The sequence below is a fragment of the Strigops habroptila genome, chromosome 6 (assembly GCF_004027225.2).
Source record: "Strigops habroptila isolate Jane chromosome 6, bStrHab1.2.pri, whole genome shotgun sequence".
In the NCBI taxonomy this organism is placed as follows: Eukaryota; Metazoa; Chordata; class Aves; order Psittaciformes; family Psittacidae; genus Strigops; species Strigops habroptila.
In genome coordinates, this window is record NC_044282.2 from 36,897,603 (window position 1) to 36,923,245 (window position 25,643).

The following is a 25,643-nucleotide window of genomic DNA, read 5'->3' on the forward strand; positions in this document are numbered from 1 at the left end:
AAGCACTTTATAAAGATAATGTGATTCACAACAGCATTTAAAAAAATTAAGATGGTTAATTTTGCAACAACTGGCAGTTACCTCAAAATAAGGCATCTAACCTAGAAGTTATAAAGAAGTCATAATATTTTTTTAAATTTCAAGAGAGTTTTCAGTTCTAAGCTAATTTAAACAGGATTTTTTTTTATGCTCTGTGGAGAGAAAACAGCAACACAGAAAGATGTATTCAAGAAATATACTGCGCTTTGAAGTTTATTTCTTCTGCACACTGCAGAAAGATAAAAAAACAGAAGCATTGCAGGGAATCTAAATTCAATTTATACATCATCTTTATACCACAAATAAAGACATGATAATAAGCATTAATTTCTTGTGGAAGCAGCAAAGAGGAAATGCATCTGTTTTAAGGAATGAACAGTGTGAAGACGAAGGAGGGATCACAGGATATCAGAACAGTCAAGATGATGACCAGAACATCACTGAAAAACAGATTAGGATAAAACTTTACATTCTATTCCACTCCGCATTCCAGAATATCAGGTTAAATTCCTGGAGAGGTACAGCAAGAAATCAATGCATCTGATAGCACTTAAGAAAAAACACAGGAGACAACTAACAGCCCACACAGATCTGTCAAAAACCAAATTGTGTTAAGCCACTCTCACTGCCTTTATGTTAGTGCAACAGACCTCAGGCACAGGGAAAAAAGTAGGTGCCATATTGTGTCAAAAGCCCTTAAAGCCACTCTCATAAAACTCTTTCACAGGAAAACGACCAAATAGTTCCACTGAATTTCCTATAACCTGGGTGCAAAACCAATTGGAAAAGCCATGCATGGAAGAATTTAACTCAAAATTAGAAGGACATACTAAGCCAAGTTCCACAATTATCTAATTTTAAACTCATATTTAATATTTTAGTTCCTAACCTGCATATTGAAATAGGAGCAGATTACATATTTAAATGCTATGAGGCTGGGGACACTGCAAAGGCTCTAGAGAATGCGATCAGACAAGAGAATCTGGTCTAAAACTGAAGACTGCATTTCAGCAGAGACACTTCAAGTTTTTATATCTGAACCAGTCCTGTACAAACAAAGGAAAAGCTCACTAACCAGGAATGCTGAGAAAAGCGGTTGTGTGACCTCCCCACCTCCGACTTGGGGGTCACTATATCATACTACCTGGGGGAGGGGGAAGGAAGAGGGGGGAGAACGCAAAGAATACATTAATCTGAATGTCATCTTAGAATTGGTAATGGTTCAGATGGAATATTCTGACTAGCTGACACTGCACTTTAAAAAGAAAGATGTTGCCCCACTAAAAAATGGCAAAGGACACACAGAAAAAGGACAAATCACCACACATGAAGAAAGGCTAAAAGAAGAAACAAGAAAGCATGATTAGCCTATCTTGTAAGTAGAATGCAAATACAAACAGGAAGAAAAAAACCCCAACCAAACGAGAAAAAACAACAACAAAAAACACCCTTTAGTGGATAAGAACACGAAGAAATAGATTCAAGTTACTGGAAGGTAGAATTAGGTTTGACATTAGGAAGAAGAAGTTACAAGGAAAGTAAAGCAGCAGAATGATGACCACCATTGTGGGACATGAATGAGTATACAGGTGCCAGAGACTGTGCAAGCAAAGCTGTGAAGTTTTCATGCACAAGGTAAATCAAACAGCAGTCATTGAAAGAGTCAAAGGTGAAAAAAGAGAAGAAATACACAGCATTTTGAAAGCAACTACAGAACATTTTGGTCCACACGAAAAGGAGACCCTTGAACACTCCCCAGAGAGAGACAAAATCTGACTGGTTAAGAGGAAGAAATTCCATGGCAGGTTTTCACAAGAACCAAGTAGAAAGGAACCAGAAATTCACTGGATCTTCCAAATCAACACAAGGTGTATCACCAACGTACAGAAACCTTCAGCTGCAGATGCTGAAAGAACAGATCTTTGATTTGATGTCTACGAACAAGTGGTACATCTTGGACAGTTAAAATTATGCAAATCAAATTATGCAAAAATTCAGACAAAAGGCTGAAACTCAAGATTGAGGGCTTCAGATTAGATATTTCTGACAGTGACAAAAAGTAAATGGTGTTCTAAGGAAAAGTACAGCTTTGCAATACTGAACATAAGCTAGGAGAACATCCAAAAAGGAAAATGGGAAACACAAAACTAACTGAAAACAAAGAGCTACTAGCAAAAGAAGGTTTTAGCTATCGGGTGAGGGTTGAGGCCATACCACACATCCATGAAAAAGAAGAAAATTTGAAGAACTGAATCCTATTGCCCTCACCACAGAAACAGAACAAAGAAAGAGTAAGTTAAAAGAAAACAGTAAGCTGTTAAATTTTCTTCAAAATTTAAATGTTGTCAAAGGAAAGATTATGAACAGCCTAAGTGCATTATCAGTTTCACTGAAGCAGACTATGGCATGGAAGAAACTCCCAGAATTTAAGAGCAAAATTAGGCATGGTTCTGTTGCGATCTGTACACAGGAAGTAAGAATGCAAGATGCTGACATGGGTAAGTTAGAGGGTTACTTTGTGATAGGAAGAAGCAGCCTAGACTGATTTGAGAAACAGGAGAGAACCACAAAATGAGTATGGCAGACCTATTCCAGGAATTAGAAGTTAAAGGTCCTAGAATATGTGGCAGTTATCTAAAAATGAATTAGATACGTGACAGCTCCTATAAGAAAAGTTCTATGAAAAGGCAATGAAGAGAGAAGTTTTGTTCATTGTCATTTTAGGGAACAGAAGGATTGAGCAACAGCTGAGGAAAAAGCCAAATTCATTGAAAGAAGTTAAGTTAAATTCACAAGGAATGAAAAGAAAGATAATTTAGACTTCTGCTAATAGAGTTTCGTTTTAAGGAAACATTATTCCAAATACTAATTTACAGTAACTGGCAAGTTAGTTGCCAATCCAGGGGACTCCACTTCTAACTATTGAGCAAAGCTAAGATACCAGTATGACTAGGCAACTTTTGACCCATTTTCTCCTTTAATGCTACAAAGCACAAGCTGGCGTGTATTAGAAGAAAAAGAAAGTGTAAATAAAACTCTAAAGAGAATACTGTCACCACTTTTCCTAAATGTCTTAAAACAACTCCTGAAAGAAGCAGAATATATTAGAGATGCCTATTTATATTTCAGAAGAATGCAAATATGTAGATTAAGATCTAGGAGTTTCTGTGCAATATGACACAGACACATCCTTGAAGGGCAAGAAAAAGATAAGCAGCATACAGAGTGAAGGAAAGAATAGATTTATTCTATTTTTATAGCTGTGGGCTATCATAGAATCATCGTGATTAATTATTTCCCCAGTGTCAGGTATAAGACCAAATATGGGAACAATAAGAAGCTCAACACCTTCATTCCTAGGAACATCCAGGCATCTTTGCAGTTTTCCTCAAACTTAGACACATTGAAAGCTTTTTAATAACAACTTGTGGCAGTTGCCATAAATACTCTGATTACATCAAAAATGCTATCAGAACATCAAATCAATAAACCGGGATTTATCTCACACCATGAAGGTCTAACAGCACTATTATAACAAACAGTAAGTGTAATCACTCAAGGGCTTCTGATATGGGCATGCATAACCAGCTACAAGAAAAAAGGGAAAAGAAGTGAAAAGGTTGGGTAGGAACAGGGGGATAAACAGGTCGTACATACATAGCAGGGCATGTGGAAAACTACACAGACACCCAATCTCACTGATAAAATTACATGAAAAAATGGGGCTTGGGCATAATGTTAACTGACTCAAAACAGGTCTCGTATCACAATCTGGCAGAAACAAAATCAGGCACTCCTAACTAACTTAAACAAAGGAAAACATCAGATGCCCACAGCTTGTGGCAAGAAAAAGAACAACTTTCTAGTTAAAGCCAAGTGTCACTTACTTGTAAAACCATTTACTTCATACAATTCCTTCATATACTGAAGAACTTACTTCAGTAAGAGATTAAAATATTTTCTAATAACTATAATATTTACAATATTCATTAGATTTCCCTTTAAATATCTTAAAAATCTATATTAGGGACTTTTACTGCCAGAAACTGTCAGGCATCATTGCTGTAATTACTCATTTATAGTAAGATTTTAATGCTTTAATCTTCTAAATTGATGTAAATCTCAGCTGCACACCTGTGTTTGCATAGTCTCTTTGATGAGCTCTGTCACCTTAAATGTCAGCATTTACTTCTCTTGAGTGCTGCTTAAGGATTTCCTGTGCTCCCTATGTGACTGACTTTGCACACAGACTTTTTAATGTGCCTTCAGAGCTGAAAACTATATGCCATACATAAAAAGCTTAAGTATTTATCTGGATGATGACAGTACTATCCCTTAAAACTCTTCTTTTTCCCCCCAAATATAGAATAGACTGAAATCATAGAAAACCATTCAACATATCAAGGGAAATACTCTCAAAGTATAGATTAAAAATAAGCAAGCTTTAGAAACAGGGAACAGATTAGTAAGTGTTTCTTGTTTATTAAGAAAAAAAATACAATTATACATCAGAATCAAATTCTTACATTGAATGCCCTATGTTAAAGTTTCAAGAAAGGCAATGTAGCACTTCTGTCAGGACAAGGACACATGAAAAGCAGGGAACTCTCACATCACAGCTTAGTTTTGAGGCAAGACTGTTATCTGGTCTCTTCGCCCTTAAGCAGTTCTCTAAAATGTGGTGGACACCTGACAGCAAGCCATCTATGAAGTATTACTGAAGACAGTATTATAGACTGAGGTCTAGAAATTAAAGTGTCAAATAAGGATAAAAACAAGCTTTACTGAACAAGTAAAGTGCAGAATTACTGAAGAGAATGTTTTTAAACTTTCTGTAAGTCTAATGCTCTAAGATGAACTAGATGCTTTTTGCAAGACAGAAGCATTTTAACTAACATGAAGCAAGTATCATTCAAATACCTGTTTTCTCAGGCAACAGGTAACACCAAGAGAAATACCCCACAACTGGCTATCATTAAGTGACACTGCTCTAAGAAAACTGTATTTTAAATGAGCTAGTAAATATCTATCAAAATATTATTTCCTAAAACAGAAAAGTAATAGTAAAATTTCGAACCCTCATTAGTCTCTATTCTTGGGCACAACCTCAGCCCTTGCCACCAGTGACCTGACAACCTCATCTTATCCAACATAACATGTCTATGCTTACTCCAAAGGAAAAGACCACTGATGTTTATGTAACTTTCCCCCTTGCTACCATTTCCAACTAACTGGGAGAATATCAGCTGTCAAAGGCTCCAGCTGAGTCCCAATCTCAGTAACAGTCTACAGACATCTCTGTCAACATTTAAAATAAAGGCGTAAATAATTAAAAAGGTACAAGAAGTTGCAAAAAAGAAACCCATACATTCATGAGGCTGTCACTTCACATTATGGTACAGTTAACAGCTCACCACCACAAAAAATAAAAAAAATTAAAAAAAAAGAGAGCAAGAACGAGGCCCATCATTCCTGCTCCCCCACTTTTATTCTTGCTTTCCTTCTACCCTCTTCCTTTCTTGACATTTTATTCAATATCACACACTTTTCCTCTTGCCCATGGAGGCATGAATTTGGGATAATATAAACACTAATATTTCAGAGTACTGTAAAATTTTGAGCACCTAACCAATGTTCCAGTAGGCTGAGCAGCACCTGTCCAGGCGTCTTCCACACTTGCCAGAAAACAGATTGGTCAAAGCTATTTCCTACAAGTGATTAAAATGCAATCTACTTGTTAATACTTAAAAAAAGTGTCTCAAATAGAAACTCAAAGCAAAATTCCCTTTTCTCTTTTTTCTTTCAGAAAGTCCAGGTTCCAGAGGCTTCTCACAGAAATACTACAAATGGACTAACTTAATCTAGTGACAGCTTTCTAAAAATATTTCAACTAAGAACATACCTGAGCTTCAAATTTCTATAATTTATACTAAATGTAGAGAAGCATATTTTCAAACATTGCAAAAAAATTTGAATTATAATAATCCTACACATGTTCAAACACAAATTCATTACACTAAGTCATCATCTTCAATCTGAATACTTTCAACAGTTTATAGCCTTCCTTTGGAAAATAAGTGGCATCTTTATAATCAGGTAAAACTCCCCAGAGCAAGTATTTACTTATTTTAATAAACCCTTTGCCATGTATTTTGCTCCATCAGCAATATAGATGTCAGTCACAGGACATAAGAGACCCTATTATATAAATTAAAACATTCATTTTCATTAAATTTAATTTCTATTCTTAGTTTCAAAAAGCTCTTGCTCTTTGATTAAAATTCTCTTTAATCATGAGATCAGACCTACTATCATTTCAAACTCTTCTCAGCTGGCTGTCATATAAAAAATTCAAAGAGTCCAGTGTGTTTTTCTTCTAGTTGCTAACTTTAATCTCCCCAAAAAGTTGCTAAATAAGACCTTTAGTGCTAAAGTCTTCAAAGAAAGAAATATCTTAACAGCTGCTTAAATATTATGCCAGAGTGGGATTGAAGACTTTTTGATTCCATAAAGTAGTAACTTTCAAGCCATGATTCAGAAAATCTCAAGAATTAGTCTTCAAAACCCCTGCAAAAATTATACGAATACATCTCGCTTTCTCACACATGTGAGCAAACATGAAAAGAAGTGACAGATACGTCACTGTTCGGTTCACTTTGTTGGTGCTGTAAACGAAGACACCTGTGACAGAACTGTATGAAGTGATCCACTTATTCCTCCTTCCCACCAAAAAAAAAAAAAAAAAAATTAAAAAAATACCAGTTCTTTTATTAAATACTGAGAACTGCTTCTTACATTGGTTCTTAGAATCGTTAACTGGAGACACAGCTATGCCAGTCTTACACTGTGGTCTCAACTTCAGCAACTCCAGCCTATCTCGGATTACAATTCTGAAATGCAGAACCACTATCTAGAAAGTGCAAGGCACCCATTTTCTCTTTAAGGAAATTTCACTAACTTTCTTAGGATACCTTCAGCAACTAAAATCCCACAGTAGAATTTCTATCCGTTTACCAATACAGAAACGAAACTGTAATATCAGAACTAATTCCTTTTCCTGAAGACCATCCCCTTTCCTAACAGGTGTAGCACAAAGTTTGATTTCCATCTTCACGTATGCACAATAAGGCATGAAACTTGTAACTTCTAACAGAGAAGCATAAAGAGTATAGTTGGTCTTCATTTCCTTTATAAAGCCTTTTACAAACACAACATTGAGAAGAAGAATATTGCTTTTACAGTAGCCTTCGTTTTAGTGGCCCCGACATTGCACCATAGAGTTTACACCTGTTTCAGACACATACGAAATTCCTTAGTAATATTCAAATGTTTTATACCTGATCATTCAAGAAGGGATTAGTTTTGCTTAAATTCCCACTGGAACTGGAAACGGGGGGAAGCAGAAGTGAGGAAGCAGATTTTTAATGAAATGATGCTTTCTTCCCTCAACAGGCGTAGGAAAGCAATAACTTCTTAATCATTTTGACATACTGAAGGCACATTCAATAGCACAGAACCAATCCATACCACTAGCTATTTCCAGCAACCTGCAAACATTAATTTATTCTCACAAGGCTGAATGCTGAAACTGTGACAGGACAATATGAGACTGGGGAATAAGCAACGGAAATATAGCTCCACGAACATATTGCTCGCTGAAAGGTCTGTTGAACCAAAGAATGACATTTCTAATAGTCTCTCGAAGACCCAAGAAAGCCTGTGTGTTACTGTTTAGCTAGACAAATTCATTCTCAACACTGCCCAAATTACCTTTAGCCATCGACATGCACCAGTGACAGATATTTCAATCCAGGAACACCTCATGCACGTCGGTCACGTATTTTAGAATATTTAAGTTCTTCTAACTAAACAGTATCTTAAAAGAAAGGTTTTTTTCAGTAGTGATGATTGTACATTAGTTTTTATTAAGTTTGCTCTGAGAGCTACAGGCAAAGCTGGAGCTTTCCAACAAAACAGTTCATAGCCACAGTGCAAAATTTTATTGAAATCATTAATGCCAAAACTGCAAAAAGACATTTTCAATTAATCCACTCAGACAAAAGAAGCAGTATATAACAGCAGGAACTCATTTGTAATATCCTTAACGCATCTCAAAACCAACAGTTGTTTGAGTACACAGTTTTGGTATTTTCAAGGTTTTTCATAAATTGGTAAAGAACTAGAATGAGTTTAAGTTAAAAGAGGAAAAATCTTTGAACCTAAGTTCTAATGAGAAAGCAACACCTGTGGAGTAAGAAGATTTACAGAATTTTGGACCCAACTTATATTGTGCATTCTCCTTAGCATGTATTTAATGGACCAAAATCAAAGAGTCTAGTGAGACTTAGAACTTACATAGACTTTATACACACACATACATAGAATCATAGAATCATAGAACAGTTAGGGTTGGAAAGGACCTTAAGATCTTCTAGTTCCAGCCCCCCTGCCATGGGCAGGGACACCTCGCACTAAACCATGTCGCCCAAGGCTCTGTCCAACCTGGCCTTGAACACCACCAGGGATGGAGCATCCACAACCTCCCTGGGCAACCCATTCCAGTGCTTCACCACCCTCACTGTAAGGAACTTCTTCCTTATATTTAATCTAAACTTCGCCTGTTTAAGTTTGAGGCCATTACCCCTTGTCCTACCACTACAGTCCCTAAGGAAGAGTAACAATAAACCTGTTATTTAATTGTGTATAATTTCTTTTAAAGTTATACATAAATCCCTCAACACAGCAGGCAATTTTTAACTACTCTGTCTAATACCAGCTTGGTTTAGGGTTTTTTTTAAGCTAAATCACTTTCTCGGTTACACATCCATAGCTGCAATAACTCACATAAGATGCAAAAACAAGCAGCACTGAAATGATTTTTGGCAGGCACAAACATACAACCATGTGTCAAAAATATACTTGCAAACTAGAAATCTACTGTTTTTAACCCACAGTGACAACTACACAGTAAGTTACGATCTTGAGCAATCCATACAGGATTTTCATACTTTATTATATTTTAACTATGTCCTCAACAGCTAACATGATTTTTAATTTTCACATAGCTTTCCATATGTCAGTTTTATGAAATGGTACAATGCGCACAGTCCCCAGGTCATTGTGGTTTGCCTTGGTTACTGTAGCAAGAAGCCAACCTCTTAAGAGTAGTTAGTAGATTGAAAAGCTTCTACAGTAAAGTTCATGAATAAAGACATATGTTGACCAAAACTAATTTCCAACTAAAGTCAGTAAACTGATGAGAATGGATTGCACACATACTTCAAGTTAGAATAAAACACAGCCATTGCTTTCTTATCACTGAAACCCTTACAGGTGAATTATCAAACAATTCATCACTTACACATAAATGAAAGCAAGGTAATTGTGACCTGAGTGTTACTTGCCCTGATGGACATACTAATGCCACATCTGAAGAACATAGACTAGATCTAACCCTCCCAGAATCTTGATTCAAAAATACCTATCAGCTTGTGTAAACATTGCTAACTTACCTTTATAAGCTGACCCAGCTTCTCTTGTTGCAGCACATAACTACATCACTTACTCCTCATTTCTGTGGCATGCACACTATTCTCCAGGTTCAGAAGTTCTGCATGGTTGGGTTTTAAAGCCATAACTCTACATTTTATTTTTTGAACAGAAGTACTGTCTTAATGAGAATTTCAAAAAAACAACAGGCACATCCAACCTAACACAAATGCAGAAAGTAACATACTTACAGCCTCAAATGATAAGTTAACGTGTTCCAGGAATTTCTGTCTTAAATTGTCAGTTAGTTCATTGAAGCGATATCGCAAGAGGTCCATTTCTTGTTGAAGAAACCAACGCCTGAGATCCTCACTGAAAAGAAATAAATAAAAGTTAAAAATAACACACCTTCTGCTGAAGCATTCTTTCTCTATAAACTAGATGTCAAACGTAGTGAACGCAACATTTAATGTAATGCTGGCTTCAGCATGGGACCCACAAACCGAGGAGCTTGGAAGAAAAGGCAGGAAACCTTCAGGAAGGAGCATTCAATCCAAAAAGACTTGTGAAGAGACAGTAAACTAAGAAGCATGACTGCAGCTGTTTTGGACTAACAAAGGTAGAGCTGTGTTTACCATTAAAGTGACTGAAACGAGATTATTCTATTTCCTGGTCTTGACGGATATAAGTGACATTGCAAGAGATGTGAAGGAACAGTATGGATGAGACTGTTCACTCAAGACTGTACATACTGTATCTTAGCAACATCATATGGGAATAAGCTTTAAAGTCTTGGCTACCAGAAGGCAGAAGAACAGACAAGAGAAGATTACATTACAAATTTAACTGACAAGAATGGTGCAGCTGGCCACTTCAGACCACGTAAAAACCAAAACAATCCAATACAGACTAGAAAAACAGCTGATGTAAACTCATACCCCTTGGTGGCACTGTTGCCCAACTTGAAACTTAAAAAGGCAGTGCCACAGGAAAAGCAGCCTGTAAACACAACTGCCACAGGAACTGAATTCAACCCTGTTTGCAGCTCTGTCTGTTTAAGTACACTTTCAAACACACCTACCTTAACAAGCTTTCATCAATTAACCTAATGATTTGTGTCAAGCTCATTTTTCTGACCAAATATGATAAAAGCTTAGAGAACAGTACATTCTCTTTGCCTCCCAATTTTATCTTTTGGGGAACATGCCAGTTTTAGAGCATAGAAATATCTCATCCTTGAAATAGCTGCTTCTCAAGAAAGAATGAAGAACGGCAGGCACAGGATCACCTCGCAGTGCTTTTTATGAGTAAGCACTAAGCCCGCCTTCTCAAAGAAACAAAAAAAAGCTAGTTTAAGTGGAAACTGACTATCAAGCTGCTTTATTGAAACACTGCATCAAACTATCTGTATATAAACAGGAACACAAAAATACATTTGCAAGTAGTTTCCGGAGTGCCCTGGAGGTCCAATCAAGGCTCCTCCTCCCTAAGAAGGGGTCTTTCCCTGTAGACAATAAAGCCAGGCTCTTTACTTTTGATTCTGTGGCCCAAAATAGCTTGTATTTATTTCTGCAAAGTGGTTCATCTTCAACAAGCTGTCCACCTCTGTCCTGCCTATAGCTTAATTCCTAAGATATTTCCCTGAAACACAGGGTTTGAACCATGTCTCCCATTTATTTCCTAAGCAAGCATCCAGTAAGTCAAATAAGCTCTTATATAAATGATAAAGACCTTTTTTTAAAAAGATAGCTTTCACAGAAAAAGAAAATAGTACAATTATCTGCATCTATTATCTGGAATCAGGAGATTCCAAGGCAATATAGAGAAGCAACACATGGCAGGGATAGATGGGTATAGCCCAGGTGGTTTTTGAAAGGGCAACACAATGGGATGTGAATAATCCAGGCAATGTCAGGGTGTTTAAAGTCACCCAGGGCCTGTCATGGTGAGCTTTCCTCTATCTGGAGGCTTTTGAGGCCTCTGCTCCCTCCTGTTCTGATCAGATGGTCTGTAGCTTACACCTACCATGTTGTTAGCCATCTTGGTCTCTTCTCTAACACTTGTTCCAAAACATTCAACTGTCTCATGACCCATTCCAAGGAAAAGCCCCATCCATTCCAGCTTCATATCCTGGCTTACAGCACAGTCCCTCCTACTCACCTTTCCAGTCTGTTTTTGCTTACAAAATCTGTATCTATCCATAGCAGCACAGCAGTCATGTCAGCTACCACAGTAACACAACATGTAATCTACCACACTCACCTAATTTAAACTATACTGCAAATTGAAGTGCAATTGAATTAACAATTCAAAACAGTATAAACTTCATATCTGTCAGGCTTAATTCCAAAACAGGACTACAAAGGCAAGGAGTCTGGAGCTCACACTAACACAAAACAAAGCTGCTAACAGACATAAAACACTGACAACCTGTATAATTTTATCCAAAAACTACAGCTGAAGCAAAAGAAATGCACTTGACAGGACCAACTTTGTCCTAGAAAACAAAAACCCTGCTCTCTTTAAGCCTACCTTTCTATTTAGTAGCCATGCAACTCTAAAATATCCATAATGTCTATAATAAAGCAATGTAGTATCTGTGTAGACTTAATAATAAGAGTACAGCATAATCCAAAAAGTACTTACGACTGACAATAAGCAAGGCGTAGTATGAAATGAGATATATGGTCTTTTCTTCTTGCTTCATAATCATCCTCCGCCAAAGCCTACAGAACATATTGCTATTATTGTTATTTCAGAGAAATAATCTCTCCCAGATCAAAAATACAATTAATTTATCACTGCTGTTCAATAAAACATTATTAATACTCATTAATCAATAAAACATGTATTAATACTCATCTTTAAGACAATAAATGCAAGACTACTAAAGAAAGGGGTTATCCTAAAGAAATATATACTCTCAGAGAAAAACTACACTTCTGACAAAATGGCAGAATTTAAGTTTTAGGGATCATATTTCATCACCTCTACTTGTATTCAGAATTCTTGAACAGTGTAAAGAAAATAAAGTGCAAGAGAGTTCCCTTTTTTGATTTTTACTTACTTTGTAGGGAAACTTCAGTCTCCGGAGCTCAGCCCCCAGCTTAGTCTTGTATACATCACTACCTCTCACGTAGCTCACACCAAGGTTTTCAACTACTTTGAGCACTGGGGAAAAACAGTTCATATTAGAGACAACATATTGAAAAGAAATCTAACTGTATCATGTCCTGGGAAATGCACAAACTGAGGTAAGGCCATAGGAATTGCTTTTAGTAGCATAGGGAGCAAAGGGATAAGAAATATAGAAGATGACATGTGACCCACAAGTACTGAACAGCTCACCCAACTCTGGGATCCATACAGCCAACAAGGAAAGGGAGACAGCCAACTCTGATGGATCAGTCTCAGAACATTGGTTTCCACCGTAATGATGAAACCTTGGATTCAGTGGTTTCCAGGAGGTCAGGGGAACCCTTGCCGCAAGCTACAACAATCTAAATCACTATGCTGAGACATCAAACATGTCACAACACCTAGAAAGGGAAACATGCTCATAAAACCCACCACTGTAAACCACAACCACACAGTCCTGACTGCTATATGCCAAACGCTCGTTGTGAAATCAGTCACAGCTCTCTGAAACACCTAAAGAAACGCCTCTAAAGGGGGTTCATTTCAGCACGAGCAGGCAGCCAGTTCACATTAATAACAGGCAACGAGAGCATCTAAACCGGCCAAAAAATACATACAGCCACGACAGGAAGAATCGAAAGCTCCGAGAGAGGGACGGGGGGGTGCGGGGAGGCCTGGCACGCTACTCACGCTTCAGGCGGTCGACAGCAAAGCTCTCAAACTCCCCCAGAGAGATGCTTTCCGTGGGGGGTTCCAGGTAGAACTGCAGGCTGTGAGGGTACAGCTCCCGCCGGTCCCCGGCCAGCCGCGCCTGCCTCAGCCTCGCTCGACTGCTGGAGAACTGCATCTGCCCCGCCGGCGGGCCTGGAGGCGACACGGGCGCTCAACCGGAGGCAGCACCGGGCGGAAGGGGGCAGGGAACGGAAGGCGGCAGCCGCCGCCGGCCCTCGGTTCACCCAGGGCCCGCCCGCCACCGAGCGCCCCGCGGTTGCGCCCCGGCCCCCGCCCGCAGTGACCGGCCCCCGCCCGCAGTGACCGACCCCCGCGTCCCCGCGGCAACCGCCCCGCGCGCCCCGCGGCAACTGCCCCGCGGCAACTGCCCCGGGCCCCCACGGCAACCGCCCCGCGCGCCCCCGCAACGCGGAACCCGCACCTGCTGCCGTGCACAGTCCAACCGCCCCGGCTTCCCGCGCAGCACCGGCCCCGCCCACTTCCGCCCGCCGCGCCTGCTCGGGCCACGCCCCTGCACGGCAATTGGCTGGCGGCAGCGCGGTGGGGGGAGTGCCCCCAAGTGCCATGGCGGGTCCTGCCGCGGGCGGCGCGCCGGGTCCGGGGGCGTCGGTGGTGTCTGGCCCTTCGTACGCGGGCATCTAAACTGATTAAATGGGCCTTCTAGCGTGGGTATTCTGACAGCGGGCGGTGCGCCGTAACTAACCTTCTGTCAGGTGGTGATTTTCGCCAACGAAGTTCTTTAAAAATGCTCGTCACCAAGTGAAACAAAGGCTCTTCCTCTAGTTTTCCTCCAGCCTTTCGTGGTGCTGCTACGCTGGGTTGAAAGTGAAACGTTCAGCGCCGTGTTCAAGCCCTGAGGAACTTCCCTTGAATTCCATGATCCCATCAACTCTACGTCTTCTACAATTGCATAATTCTGTCTTTTTTCCAGGATAACTGCAGGATTTGCCATTTTTGCCACTGGGTTGACCATTTTGCTGCAGCTGAGGTCATGTTCTGGTCTGTGTCATTGCCTCAAGATGCCACGTAGTTACTAATTTTCCCCAACCAGAAAAGTTAGTTAATGATCTTGCAGCAAATTCAGAGTGCAAAGGGATGGAAAATCAGGACTGACGTACTGCTTATGCCCACAAAGTGAGGAAAATCAGTAGCTTAGGCTGGCAAATTCTTACGAACAATGAAGTGATCATGGCCCAGGACGCATATTAGTCTCATGTTCATGGGCATTACCTAAGACATCAATTGCTGAGTAATGTGATTGCAGCTTTAACAAACAGTGCTTCTAGAAGCCAGCCTAAAAACTGCAGCCTGCCTCTGTGCTAGCAAATTGAACATGGTGTTGAGTTCAGCTAATGCCGCATAACCCACTGCAGTTACCCTTCAAAACAAGGTGGCCACATTCAAACTGCCTACGGAGAATACTCCTGTGCTCATTCTCAAACTGTCAAGTTTGCTCTTTGGTCTGACCCAACCCTCTGCCAAGGGACCAGTTGAACAGTTTAACAGGACGGAAAATCAGTCCCGCTCTCCAGGGCAGCTCCATAGTTTTCCAGGAAAAAAAGCTACCAGTATCTTTTTATATATTTATCTTTATGTAATATATTTAACCCAAAGCAACTTTATATCTTTATATATACACACATATAAAGCAACTTTAACCCAAAGCTATGTTTTTCCAAATAGCCAGTGCTCATCCCTGCACAGGTTCTTCCTTCTCCACCTGGCTGCTAGGTGAGTTGCTCAGGAGTAGGAGTGCATCTGCCAAAAGCCACCTAGTAGTGCAGGAAGGCAAAGCTTTTCTCTTTGACCAGTGTGTTAGTACTCAAGAGGTCTCACTCAGACTGGCAGCACACTGTCCAGGGCAGGTCAAGGAGTAAGGTAAGAGCTGGCACATTTGCTCCGTACAGAGTGCTGTACCCGGCCGGGACTGGAGGGGGAGAAGTGTGACAATGCTGAGGAGCACTCTGCAGAAACCAGCAACGCTTTTCATTTTAATTTCAACTAATGTTTTAGAGCTTGGCACATAAGCAGGACCACACCTTTCAAAACCATGGTATGCGGTTCATTGTCCATCACTGTTTCTTCTACTGAACCATGTCCTGCTGATTTTAACAGGTTAGCAGTTATGTCTATATCTGCTATTTTCCTTTTGTGTGTGTGTGTGTTTTCCTACTGTTTTTTTCCTCTAATGCTGAACACTGATCCTCAAGTTGTCTGTAATTAAGTGAAAACCTACCCCATTTGTTTGGTTTGTATTTCGGCTAGCTATTTACATTCGCATTATTGCAAAAAGTCATATGATCAGCAGAAATTAAGAAGCAAAATCAACATCTATGTTACTAGACCCGAATGTATCTTACAGTCCAAAACCTTACGAGAGGTTTGTCAGCCCTTTCACACAAAAATAATTTTCCTGGGAAAAAAACAACAGGCAAAGAAGTGAGAAGATAATCATCTTGGGGGAAAGCTCCTCAAATTTCGTAACCCAAACTTTCTTACTGATGCATTTATTGAAACTTATAGATGGTAATATTTTTCACAATAGCATTTTGGTTACTTTTTTATAGGTATATTTTCACCACTTCCACAGGAACATTACCAGTAGGGTCTCATTTTTTAAGGTTTTTTTTTAAGAGAATCATCGACATTGCAACAACCCACCTCACAAATGTTTTAAAACAACATCCATATGGTCACCTGTCAAACTGTCCCCATCATCCCAGCCAAACACTGTCCAAATTAGCATACCCCAAACTGTTCTGCTACTTAATTAACAAAAACCAAAATCCTTATTTGCATTAAATACATACCAGTGCATAGCTTCTCCTCCCACCTTTGTTATACTAACTAGCAGAGTGCCCAATGCTAATCTGTCAGACCCTGGTTCTTCTCTACTTGCGTAACTACAACTGCTAATAAAAGGGTAAATGTGGCGATACCAATACCAGCATCTAGTCTGTCTTTCAAGCTGCTGCGTTCATCCATCATTTTGGGGATGTTTGAATCTCTGTGGATGCAGGGATTAGCACAAAATGTCCTTTCCTTGCTTCCAGCTCCCTTTCAGCTTCTAGTGTTCATTTACCCATAATCTTATTTACTGAACGTATCATCAGCTTGATTGAATTCTCATGTAACTCAGTCTTAATATATATTGCCTTCATAACTTGCTTTCTGCATGTTTTCACCTCTTAAAATATTCTTCTTGAATACTTTTTTTAACTCTTGTTTATTCAAAATATTTCTTTAAATATTTTTTTCCATTATTTAACTCGATTCCTTTATTGATCTGTTTTGGGGTTGGGTTTTGGTTTTGGGTTTGGTTTTTTTTTCAGAAGTCTTGACAGGTTTACATTTGTATTTGTGTCATTCTAGCCCAATTTCTGTTTATATGTCTGTTTTATAGTCCTCTGCTTCATGCTTGTTATTACTTCTGTAAATGTTTGCCATCCAGGTTATACTGAGATTTTTTTTCCAACCATAATGCACAGATACCTCTATACCGACTATAAATAGCAGCATAAATGTTCTGAGCTGGCCTTTAAATTCCTGCAGGCTCTGAAGTGAGTAAAGCGTGAATCATCCAGTGAAGAGAGGTTCAGGGGGCTATTTTAGTCAGAATACACTTTCAGTCTCTTAGTGTTAATCTATTTAGGTGGGGACTGATGATGGTCACATCCCTTATGACACCCTGAGTCACTCTGGCTCCACTCATACAGGGCTTTCGGATCTTGGATTTATTTTGCAAGTCTGCTCTCCAAGATTTTAGTGCACAGGCAGAGGAAACCTAGGTACATCTTCACAATCTTCTTAAATTTATCCTGAGAGGTAGGTCTGTCATACAGCTGTGCCTCTCACTGCATGCATCTTCTTCAGTATGTTTAGGCTGCTGTAGCAAATATGCTGACTGCATCCTTGTTCTGTCCTATATTTTCAATCCCTTAGCATCATTTTTCAGGCTACATATCAAAGAATAATCTGCCTTGTCCCTGTGCTAGGCTTCTCCAAAAGGATGCCACTCTTGTACTGCTATAAAATGTTCCATGTGCTTCATATAATTTTGCCCACCATGCTGGGGCTTGAGGGGCGGTTGACCTCTTTTTGGGGCTTTTTTTCTTCTCTTGTTAATCTTCCTCTGATAACTTTTGATCATTCAATCAGCAATAGAGGGCTTGAAGCATCAAAGATAAGCAGTACTTGCAAATTTGAGAAATCAGAGCCCGGGTAAAGGAAAGAGAGAGATATTCAAATTTCTTCCACGGGAAGGAAAAGCAGAACTCGGCCTCTTTTGTGTGTGCAGCAGCAGCAACCAGACAGTTAACACAAACATCCTGGCCCAGCAGTGTAAATACAGCTGGAGATCAGCCACTGCTCCATCGTCTCCAAACAAACAGATGGAAAGGTTTGAGCTATCGAGCATCAGGACTGAGAAAGTAGAATTCATTTGGAGACTTCATGTATTCTGCTGCACAAGAACATCCCTCTTTTTCCTAGTACATCTATCTTTATCATATTTAAACTGTGAGCTTCTGAAACATGCAAAGAAGTTTTCCAGTCTATCTGTGTAGACACTGATGTTTTCTTTTCTTGGAATTTATTGCCACTAAACCAATTCACAAGAAGAAAATGCTTTTGTTACATATAACGTTTAAGTTTGGCTGCATTTCTAATACTCTCTTGAGATTAATTAATCAGTAAAGAATAAGATCCTTTCTTATCAAGTAATCTGTAGGTAATGGAAAGATTTCTTTAACCCCCAGATTTTTGCTATCCAACATAAAAACTAGACATAGCTATGTATCTAGGATTTTTATCCTTTTTTATTTTTTAATCACATAAAGAATTGTTAGGATTCAGAATAATCCAAAAAAGGTTTAAAATACTTATTTTACAAGTTAAATCTCTTATTGTCTGAAATTTTTTTAAATATTATTTTGTATCCAGTGAAAGAAACCCACTGCAGCTTTAGTATTTTATTCCGCCTTTTTGGTGTTTATTTAGGGCTCTTGAATAATGCATACTTAGCTGTGCACATTTCCTTTTTAAGCCCATGACTTGATCGTGAAAAAATGTCCTGTTCAGTACTGACAGATACTGAGTTTTCAAATACCCAGTTGCTGTGTAAAACAGCCTACAAAATTCCAACCTAAATGGAAGTGGCGAGCCACCTTCCAGTTGCTAAAAAATCTCTGTGTTAGACTTACTCAGAGCACTTCTGCCATTACGAGTGAAAACCCCCAAAATAAACATCAGGGTGGGATCCAGCCTGCCTAATCGAGCCACTAAACCCACACCTACCTTTTAAGCTTTTCATTTAACGGGAATAGTTTCCAACAGAATAATTGGAAAGAGGTAGGTATCCTGCTGGCCTCTGAAAGGACATCCAGCCTGCCTAAATTTAGGTGCCTTGGTAGCTGATTTATTTTCCATTTGTTTACCTCAAGTTTGGTGTGAGGTTTTTTTGTTGTCTTCTGGGTTAGGGTTTTGTTGTCTTTTTCAAAAGTGAGTGATGCACAGGAGTGGAAACTTACGTATTTTTGCAAGATATGGGAAAAAGAGTCTCCCTTGTACTTAATACTGGGTCCTGTTTCCCATTATGAATCGATACCAGCATAAGGAGTTAGAGAAAACTCCTACATTCCTTATGCAAGCAAAATTCCAAACCAATTGGAAGTTGCTTAAGACATATGAGATGAAGATGATTAACATACTACCTAATTAGTTATTAGTATTAGTTTGTTCTTAGTATTTGGTCTTTATCTTCCTTTTGTCTTGTTTTAGCATTTCCTTTGGCAGAAGCTTTGTGGAAGTTGAGCTGAAGAAGCAACACGGACTAGTTTATCAAAAAGTAAGGTGAAAAGTTCAAATAAAGGCTCCTCTCCTTTAAGTCTTCTCTAAAACTGCATTGGTTTACTGGAAGCAAAATGTAGCTTCAGAATGTAAAACCCTAACCCCATTGTCCAGCACTGTGAACATCAGTTCCTACTGATGTCCTAACGCCCCTTAAAATTCAGGGCTTGCTGATAAAACTGTTGATTTATTTTCACACCACAGAGCTAGAATAACTATTAGCACCAGTACCTTGGCAGTCTTTCTTCAGGTCACCTATGTGAATATATAAAAATTTGGTACACACATTATTATTTTGAAAACTACATGGTACCTTTGCATAACAAATTCCAGAAGCCAAGACTCATCCTAATAACTTTTAAATAACCTTTAAAATTGCCTACAATATAGCCACACTAAGCAGAAGAGATTCCTATGTTTATACTTCCAATTAGGAAACCAAGATTATCAATTGCACAGCTATTAGCAACATACTGCTTTCAAAACCATAAGATTATTAGATATACTGAGGACATAACATTTTTCTAACAAATCTGGTAGCAGTTAAATGGCAAGGATTGGTCACAATGAATCTAAATGAATGCAGCTGGTATTGCTTACTGTCATATTTTAGGTGGTGTTGATGCATTACAAAAAAAAAAGGCAGCAGCATTATTTTTTCTAGCATATAGTGTCCCAAATGCCTTCAAAAGTGACTGTGTTCTCTTTACACATATTTAGTTTTTATGGACCCATTACTTACATGGGTATCTGCATGGTATTACACACTTCAGTGCCTGCAGTTTTGCCTTCTCAATGAAGTGTATGCAGTTAAATATGGGTACAAATCACGGCAGATATGTAATTATATATTGAGTGTTGAGTACATGTGGAGGTGTTGAGTGCCTCACCAATTCCTGATAAATATTATAATCTCTGCAATAACTTGATATTCTGTGCTAGTGGGAGAACGTTCTTCTGAGCTCCTCTAGACCAGACTTTAGGCAAAAGTAGACTGAAAGTAGAACAAAGCAAAGGTCGGTCAAGCAGGTACAATGGTTACAGTGGCAGTCCTCATGACTGAAAATCACTGCTGGCATTTCTCCTTGCTCTTCTTCCTGTTCTCTGGCAGCCTGCATACTCTCCCAATTCCTCCCTCTCTTGATTGCATAGTAGAGAGTGCACACACTCGTCTGCCTTCACCTTGCAAGGAAAGCTGCCACGTGATGGGCACACGCGGGGCAAAACTTTATATGGTGTACAATTAGGTAATACATAACAATAATATATTTGTTAGTAGAAAAAACTAAATATACCAGACAAGTAACAAAAGAAAAACTACACTTGGTTTTGATTTAAAAGTTCAATTAGCTGAATATTAACGGAATAAGAAGGACAATAAGAAAATCAGATGACTGGCAATGTGCTTTTCTGTGGCAGTAACTCATAGGTTTAAAAGTCCACTGTATCACCTTTCAGGGACCTCTTGCACAGAGGTGAACAGAAGATTTCCTACCACAAAACACAGTTTTATGGCAGCAACATCACTGCCAGTAGCCCTTTGGTGGCAAGTGGTGAGCAGGCAGCACAGCCTCCATGTTATACCTCCTCATGCAACGCCAACTGATCTCATTGCCTTGCAGAAAGGAACAGATGATACTCTCAGAGCCAAAAGCATTAATTTATTTAAAGGCCTGGGAACATCTTGGGTTTGCTTTGTATGCCCATGGCAGCCTGCAAGTTCTGCACAGGACACTGAGAAAACCAAAACTGTAGGAGGGGAGTACACAGCAGGCAGTCTCAAAAACGGACAGACAGCCCAGGCCTCCTCAGTACTATGCTGGTTAGACTGCCCTCCCTACCTCCTCAGTTTCCTCATCTCCCATCCCAGTTCACTCGCAATATCTCAGGCCACTCTGACAGTTTCTGGGCCCCAGGAAGTCATGATGCTCTTTTTCCACATCTCTGTAGTATTTCCTTCCCCTGCTCTGTCTCCTGCATAGGCAGCACCTGTGTTACTGTCTGCACAGATCACCCAGCTCCAAGTATGTGGACACTTGCAAGCAGCAGTAATTCAGTAGTTGGAGGAATAGTAGTAACCCCATCCCCAGCCAGCCAGGTGTCCTGGATAACACCACCATAGTTCACTTTCCCTCACTTGCACCCCTCTAGCCAACCCTATTTCTTCCCACACTTGGCTTCACCAGCACCAGACTTACGAACCTGCTTATTCTTAGACATCTTGAGGCACTCCCTGTTCAGCAGCTGCAGCTGAAGCAATTTAGACCCTGCTCTTCATTCTGGCTCCATCTCAGCCTTGCCATCCAAGAGTGTCTGGGGAAGAGGAGCAGAGTTCCCGCCTCTCGCCCTCCACCTACAAATGTAGACACAGGTCAAGTAGGCAACAGTGGCACAGCTGCACCTTCCTGCTGCAGTCTCCTGACAGGACTGAAATTCAAAGGAACACATCAAAGAACTTTATTGAAAATTTAGTGATGTGATGTATAAAAAGAAGAGGGGGAGGTAATGACATTTTTGATATTAGCAGATTATTGGCTTCAGAGGCAAAAGACTAGCGTAACTCCCCACTTCGTTTGTCCTTCTGCACAGCGTTTTACTTCTGTGATTTTCCTTGAGCATTTATTTTCCTCAGAGCCTGGTATAATAATACTTCCATTCACTTAAAAGGTTCCTGTCTCCCTCAGTAAGCTGAAGTTGGACTCATTAACTTCCTTTTTTTAAGATTGCTATGACAGACTCTTCAAAGTTCAAGTGTAATAGCCTGAATATAGATGAGTTTTCAGGAGCAGCCAAAGGAAATGTCAGGAACTCATTCTCCCAGACATTTTTGAACTTTGAAAAGACTGAAAATAAATGCCTGGCTGAGATTTTGTAAAACAAACCAAATTTTTATGTTATTTTGGTTTTGCTGTTGGGACACTCTCATAGCTGGTTTGTCAGCCACAGTTTTACTTTGGGATATTGTCTTTTCCATGCTACATAGGACTAAGAAGTCAGTTGTCTAGAATCTTCAGATATCTGTATAAACTCCTTAAAAAATGAGATACTTCTGGAAATTCAACAGTACAATTTCTCTATTGTTTTTGTGATTGACAGATTATGTTCCATCAGTCACAACTGTCTATTTTAAAATAAATTGTGGTCTACTGATGATGGGTAGACTGTAAGGTGCTTACCCTACAGAAAGAGACTTGTCATACAATTAGAAAAAATAGAATATGCTGTACGATTCACTTTTTCTCCTTTGTTTTTAATAGATTTTAGAGCCAGAGGAAATATATTTAAACTGCCTAAATATGACAGGCCATAGAATTACTTCCACTGTATGGATCTATACAACTGAAATGGTTTAGGAAAGAGTGGATCTTGGAATCTTTCAGTTAAATTCAAATTTTCTGGAGCAAACTTCAAGTAAAAGGGAGATCTGGTGGTACCAAACTTAGTAAAGCTGTGGTCACAAGAACATGGAACTTACCACATACCTGAAATTTGCAGCAAGACATTGCAAACGGTCCTTCAGATCACTAATTATTTATTCAAACATGACAGCAAGACTGGGGCTGGTAGAGACCACTGTTTATTTTCTTATATTTACCCAATGTAGGGATTTTTCCCTGTAGTTTGGCTGTAACATCGTATGAAGTCAAATTTTGTTGTTTTGTTGCTTTTAACTGAGGGTAGCCTTACGTAAGTACAAATTGCTTTCCTCTCTGCTTGCAACAGAAATACAGGGACATAAAGAGGGTGGCCTGGTAGACACAGATGCAGAATATTTCCACTGTGATCTGTACAAAGAAGTTCTAAAGTTGTCTGTATGTTTCCCAGATGTGTTTTTTTCCTTTTATTGGTGCTAGTTAGTTCCAAATTTCTTGCCTTATTTTCCTCCTTACGGGTGTGGACATAGATTTTGGTTTTATGTCTACATTGACATCATCTCAGCCTGACAGTACATTATGGGAAACTGGAAGATTTATTGGCAGAAGAGAGCCTGTTGGAAAGCAAGCTGGGTAGTGGTAATTGGGGAATGAGTCAGTGTCTGGAGTCCAGCTGTGCTTGCTAAACAAGCCTGACTATAGCCCAGCCACTCCGATTTATTCAGCTATCTGAAACTGGCTTTTTTTAAAAGAAAAAAAAACCAAACTGACGTATACTGGATACATTTTTAGCTGAAAACATTTGTATAAATCCAGCAAATTATCTTTCTCCGTTCCTACTGTTAGGATTGCAGTGGAGTGGAGGAGCCATGCTCTTGGAGAAGCAATATATTATACACACACAAACCAGCATGTCTGAAAGATGTCCTGGCACTAGCATCTCAAAATACACCAATATAGTTTGATATGCAGTAAGTTCTATGACTAATATTGTAAAAACCTACATCCTGACCCTGTGAGGCAAAGCATTGCTATTTCTTATTGCAGGCATTTACAGTGTTTGAAGCCTAGGAAGCATAGCATCAGCTCTTGGTTGGTAGTGTTCTTGACTAGCGAGTTGAATTATGAGGCTTGCTGCATCAACATCCCAAAAATTGAAGTTCTAACCTTTGAACAATACATTATTTTGAGGAAAAGGTATTTAAATGTCTTTAGAGAATATTGTCAAGTTATATACTGAATTTGAAGCAAATTTTATAAAACTAAGTTCTTACAAATCCAATATTTTATCTGCTGTGGTGTGGAGAGTAAAGAAGATCTCCTTGACACATCTGGGACTTGGTGGAATTCCCAAACTCCCCATGGCATTAGAAACACAGCACTTATTCTGTGATTAGGAGAAAACATAAAATTTGGCTTTTTATGGATCACCATCTTTTCTTTCCCTTAGCATGCTTACAACCCTCAATGTCATGCACAACAACCTCGCCCTCTTCCCCATTATTGGTTCCTTGGTCATTCTTTTCTTCCTTACTGAGCATAGCCTGGACACTGATTACCTACATTGTGGCTATCAAAAGTGACAGATGATTTCTCCTGTCTTGCCTCTGATGTACACACTCATTTAGCTCAGTCTCTTTTGTTTACTGAGTTGCCAATTTTCAGACAAAACATTGAATGTTCACCATCTTTCAGATTTTTATTTATCTATATTATTTGGTTTCTATTATATTATTTGGAATCTACTTTTATTAGGGAATCATTCACCACCATTTACTGCTGCCAACTCAAATAGAGAATTCTTCTTCTGCAGTTGGATTAGCAACTGTCTGCAAAGGCACTCAGCAGAGATCAGCTGTGTGGACAGTATTTGCTTCTCAAATAGTGAGTCCCTGTCTTCACCACAAAATGTCTCATGGAATGGGGGCAACACTGGTAGGTGATATGGTGCCCATCTTGCAAACTTACAGCACATTTTCTCTAATGGGGAAAGACTCTGTCACAAATTGCTTTCTCAGTTCTCTTGTATGTCTTACAGAAGAAGGTTTTATAGTGTAAAGTCCTTAAGAATTATGGCTATCAGAATTCAGTTCTATATAATTTTCCATATCTCACATGGTTTCTCACACTATAGTTTCACATTATGATAAATTCGGCAGTGATGTTAGCATAGGCATTTTCTCTTATCTTTCCATGATGATGTGCCATGCTGTGAAGCACATCAGGGAACTGATTTGACTTTGAGAAAAAAACTTAGTGTTTTTTGAACACCAGTTCATGCTCCAGTTTACATTGTGAGCACACAGACTGTTCTTCCAGTGCAGCCGAGTGACAGGCGCAGCACAGGGAGGTGGATAAGCAGTATCTTGAGTATTTCCTTCAAATATTAAGTTTCTACATATACTGACAGTTTTCAGGGTATGCGGAGCTGTTATGAATAGACAAACTCTTTCTATCTCCTTGCTTCCCATGCTGGATCCCTGCCGTGAAGTCGTAAGAAGGAAAGACAGATCAGCAATGTAAGCTTGAAGTCTCAGACCCCTTCTACAACTGAACGCCACTCCCCCTTGGACTTTCAGTTCACATTAGGAGCCTTAGCAACCTGAACCTCCATGCCTACTCATAGTCTTTGCCCCAAAACACCACCTTCAAACAGTCTTCAGTTCTAGTTACCAGATCATACCCATTTGTCCTAACTTCCAATCAGCTTATCCTTTTAATTTCATTAATATGCCTGTCCACCTTCCTAATCACACTCAGAAACGTCACGCGAAGCTTTTTCTAGCCTGGAATTTTCCAAGGTTCACAGCAAGAGTCTACCCTGATTTGCATGAAGGTATTCCCTTCATTACTGTAATATTGATCTAAAAACACAAGTAGTATCTCCTGTTTGTAGGGAGGCAAAAAGGAAGGTGAAAAGTTACACCTGAGTAAAGAGCATCAAATGGTTCTTCTGAAGACCTCTTAGTGAGAAACAAGAGAGTTCCATCGATGAGAGCTAGGGTTAACTCAATCCAGGCTTCT

General features: G+C 39.4%; 1 protein-coding gene across 2 annotated transcripts in view; it reads right to left on the bottom strand.

The window, feature by feature from the left end:
* The window catches only part of PRIM2 (DNA primase subunit 2), a 120,879-nt gene extending 106,995 nt beyond the window's left edge, over window positions 1–13,884 (bottom strand). The window contains exons 1-5 of one of the 2 annotated variants that reach the window (XM_030490552.1): window positions 13,820–13,884; window positions 13,357–13,530; window positions 12,596–12,699; window positions 12,175–12,254; window positions 9,780–9,900 (exon numbers count right to left, since the gene is read on the bottom strand). In XM_030490552.1, the coding sequence (XP_030346412.1) occupies window positions 9,780–9,900; window positions 12,175–12,254; window positions 12,596–12,699; window positions 13,357–13,513 (462 nt within the window). In that variant the 5' untranslated portion in view covers window positions 13,514–13,530; window positions 13,820–13,884. Of the gene's footprint in view, window positions 1–9,779; window positions 9,901–10,609; window positions 10,701–12,174; window positions 12,255–12,595; window positions 12,700–13,356; window positions 13,531–13,819 lie in introns of those variants that run through there. The other variant, XM_030490554.1, reaches the window with a different exon arrangement.
* Window positions 13,885–25,643: the final 11,759 nt, after the last annotated feature.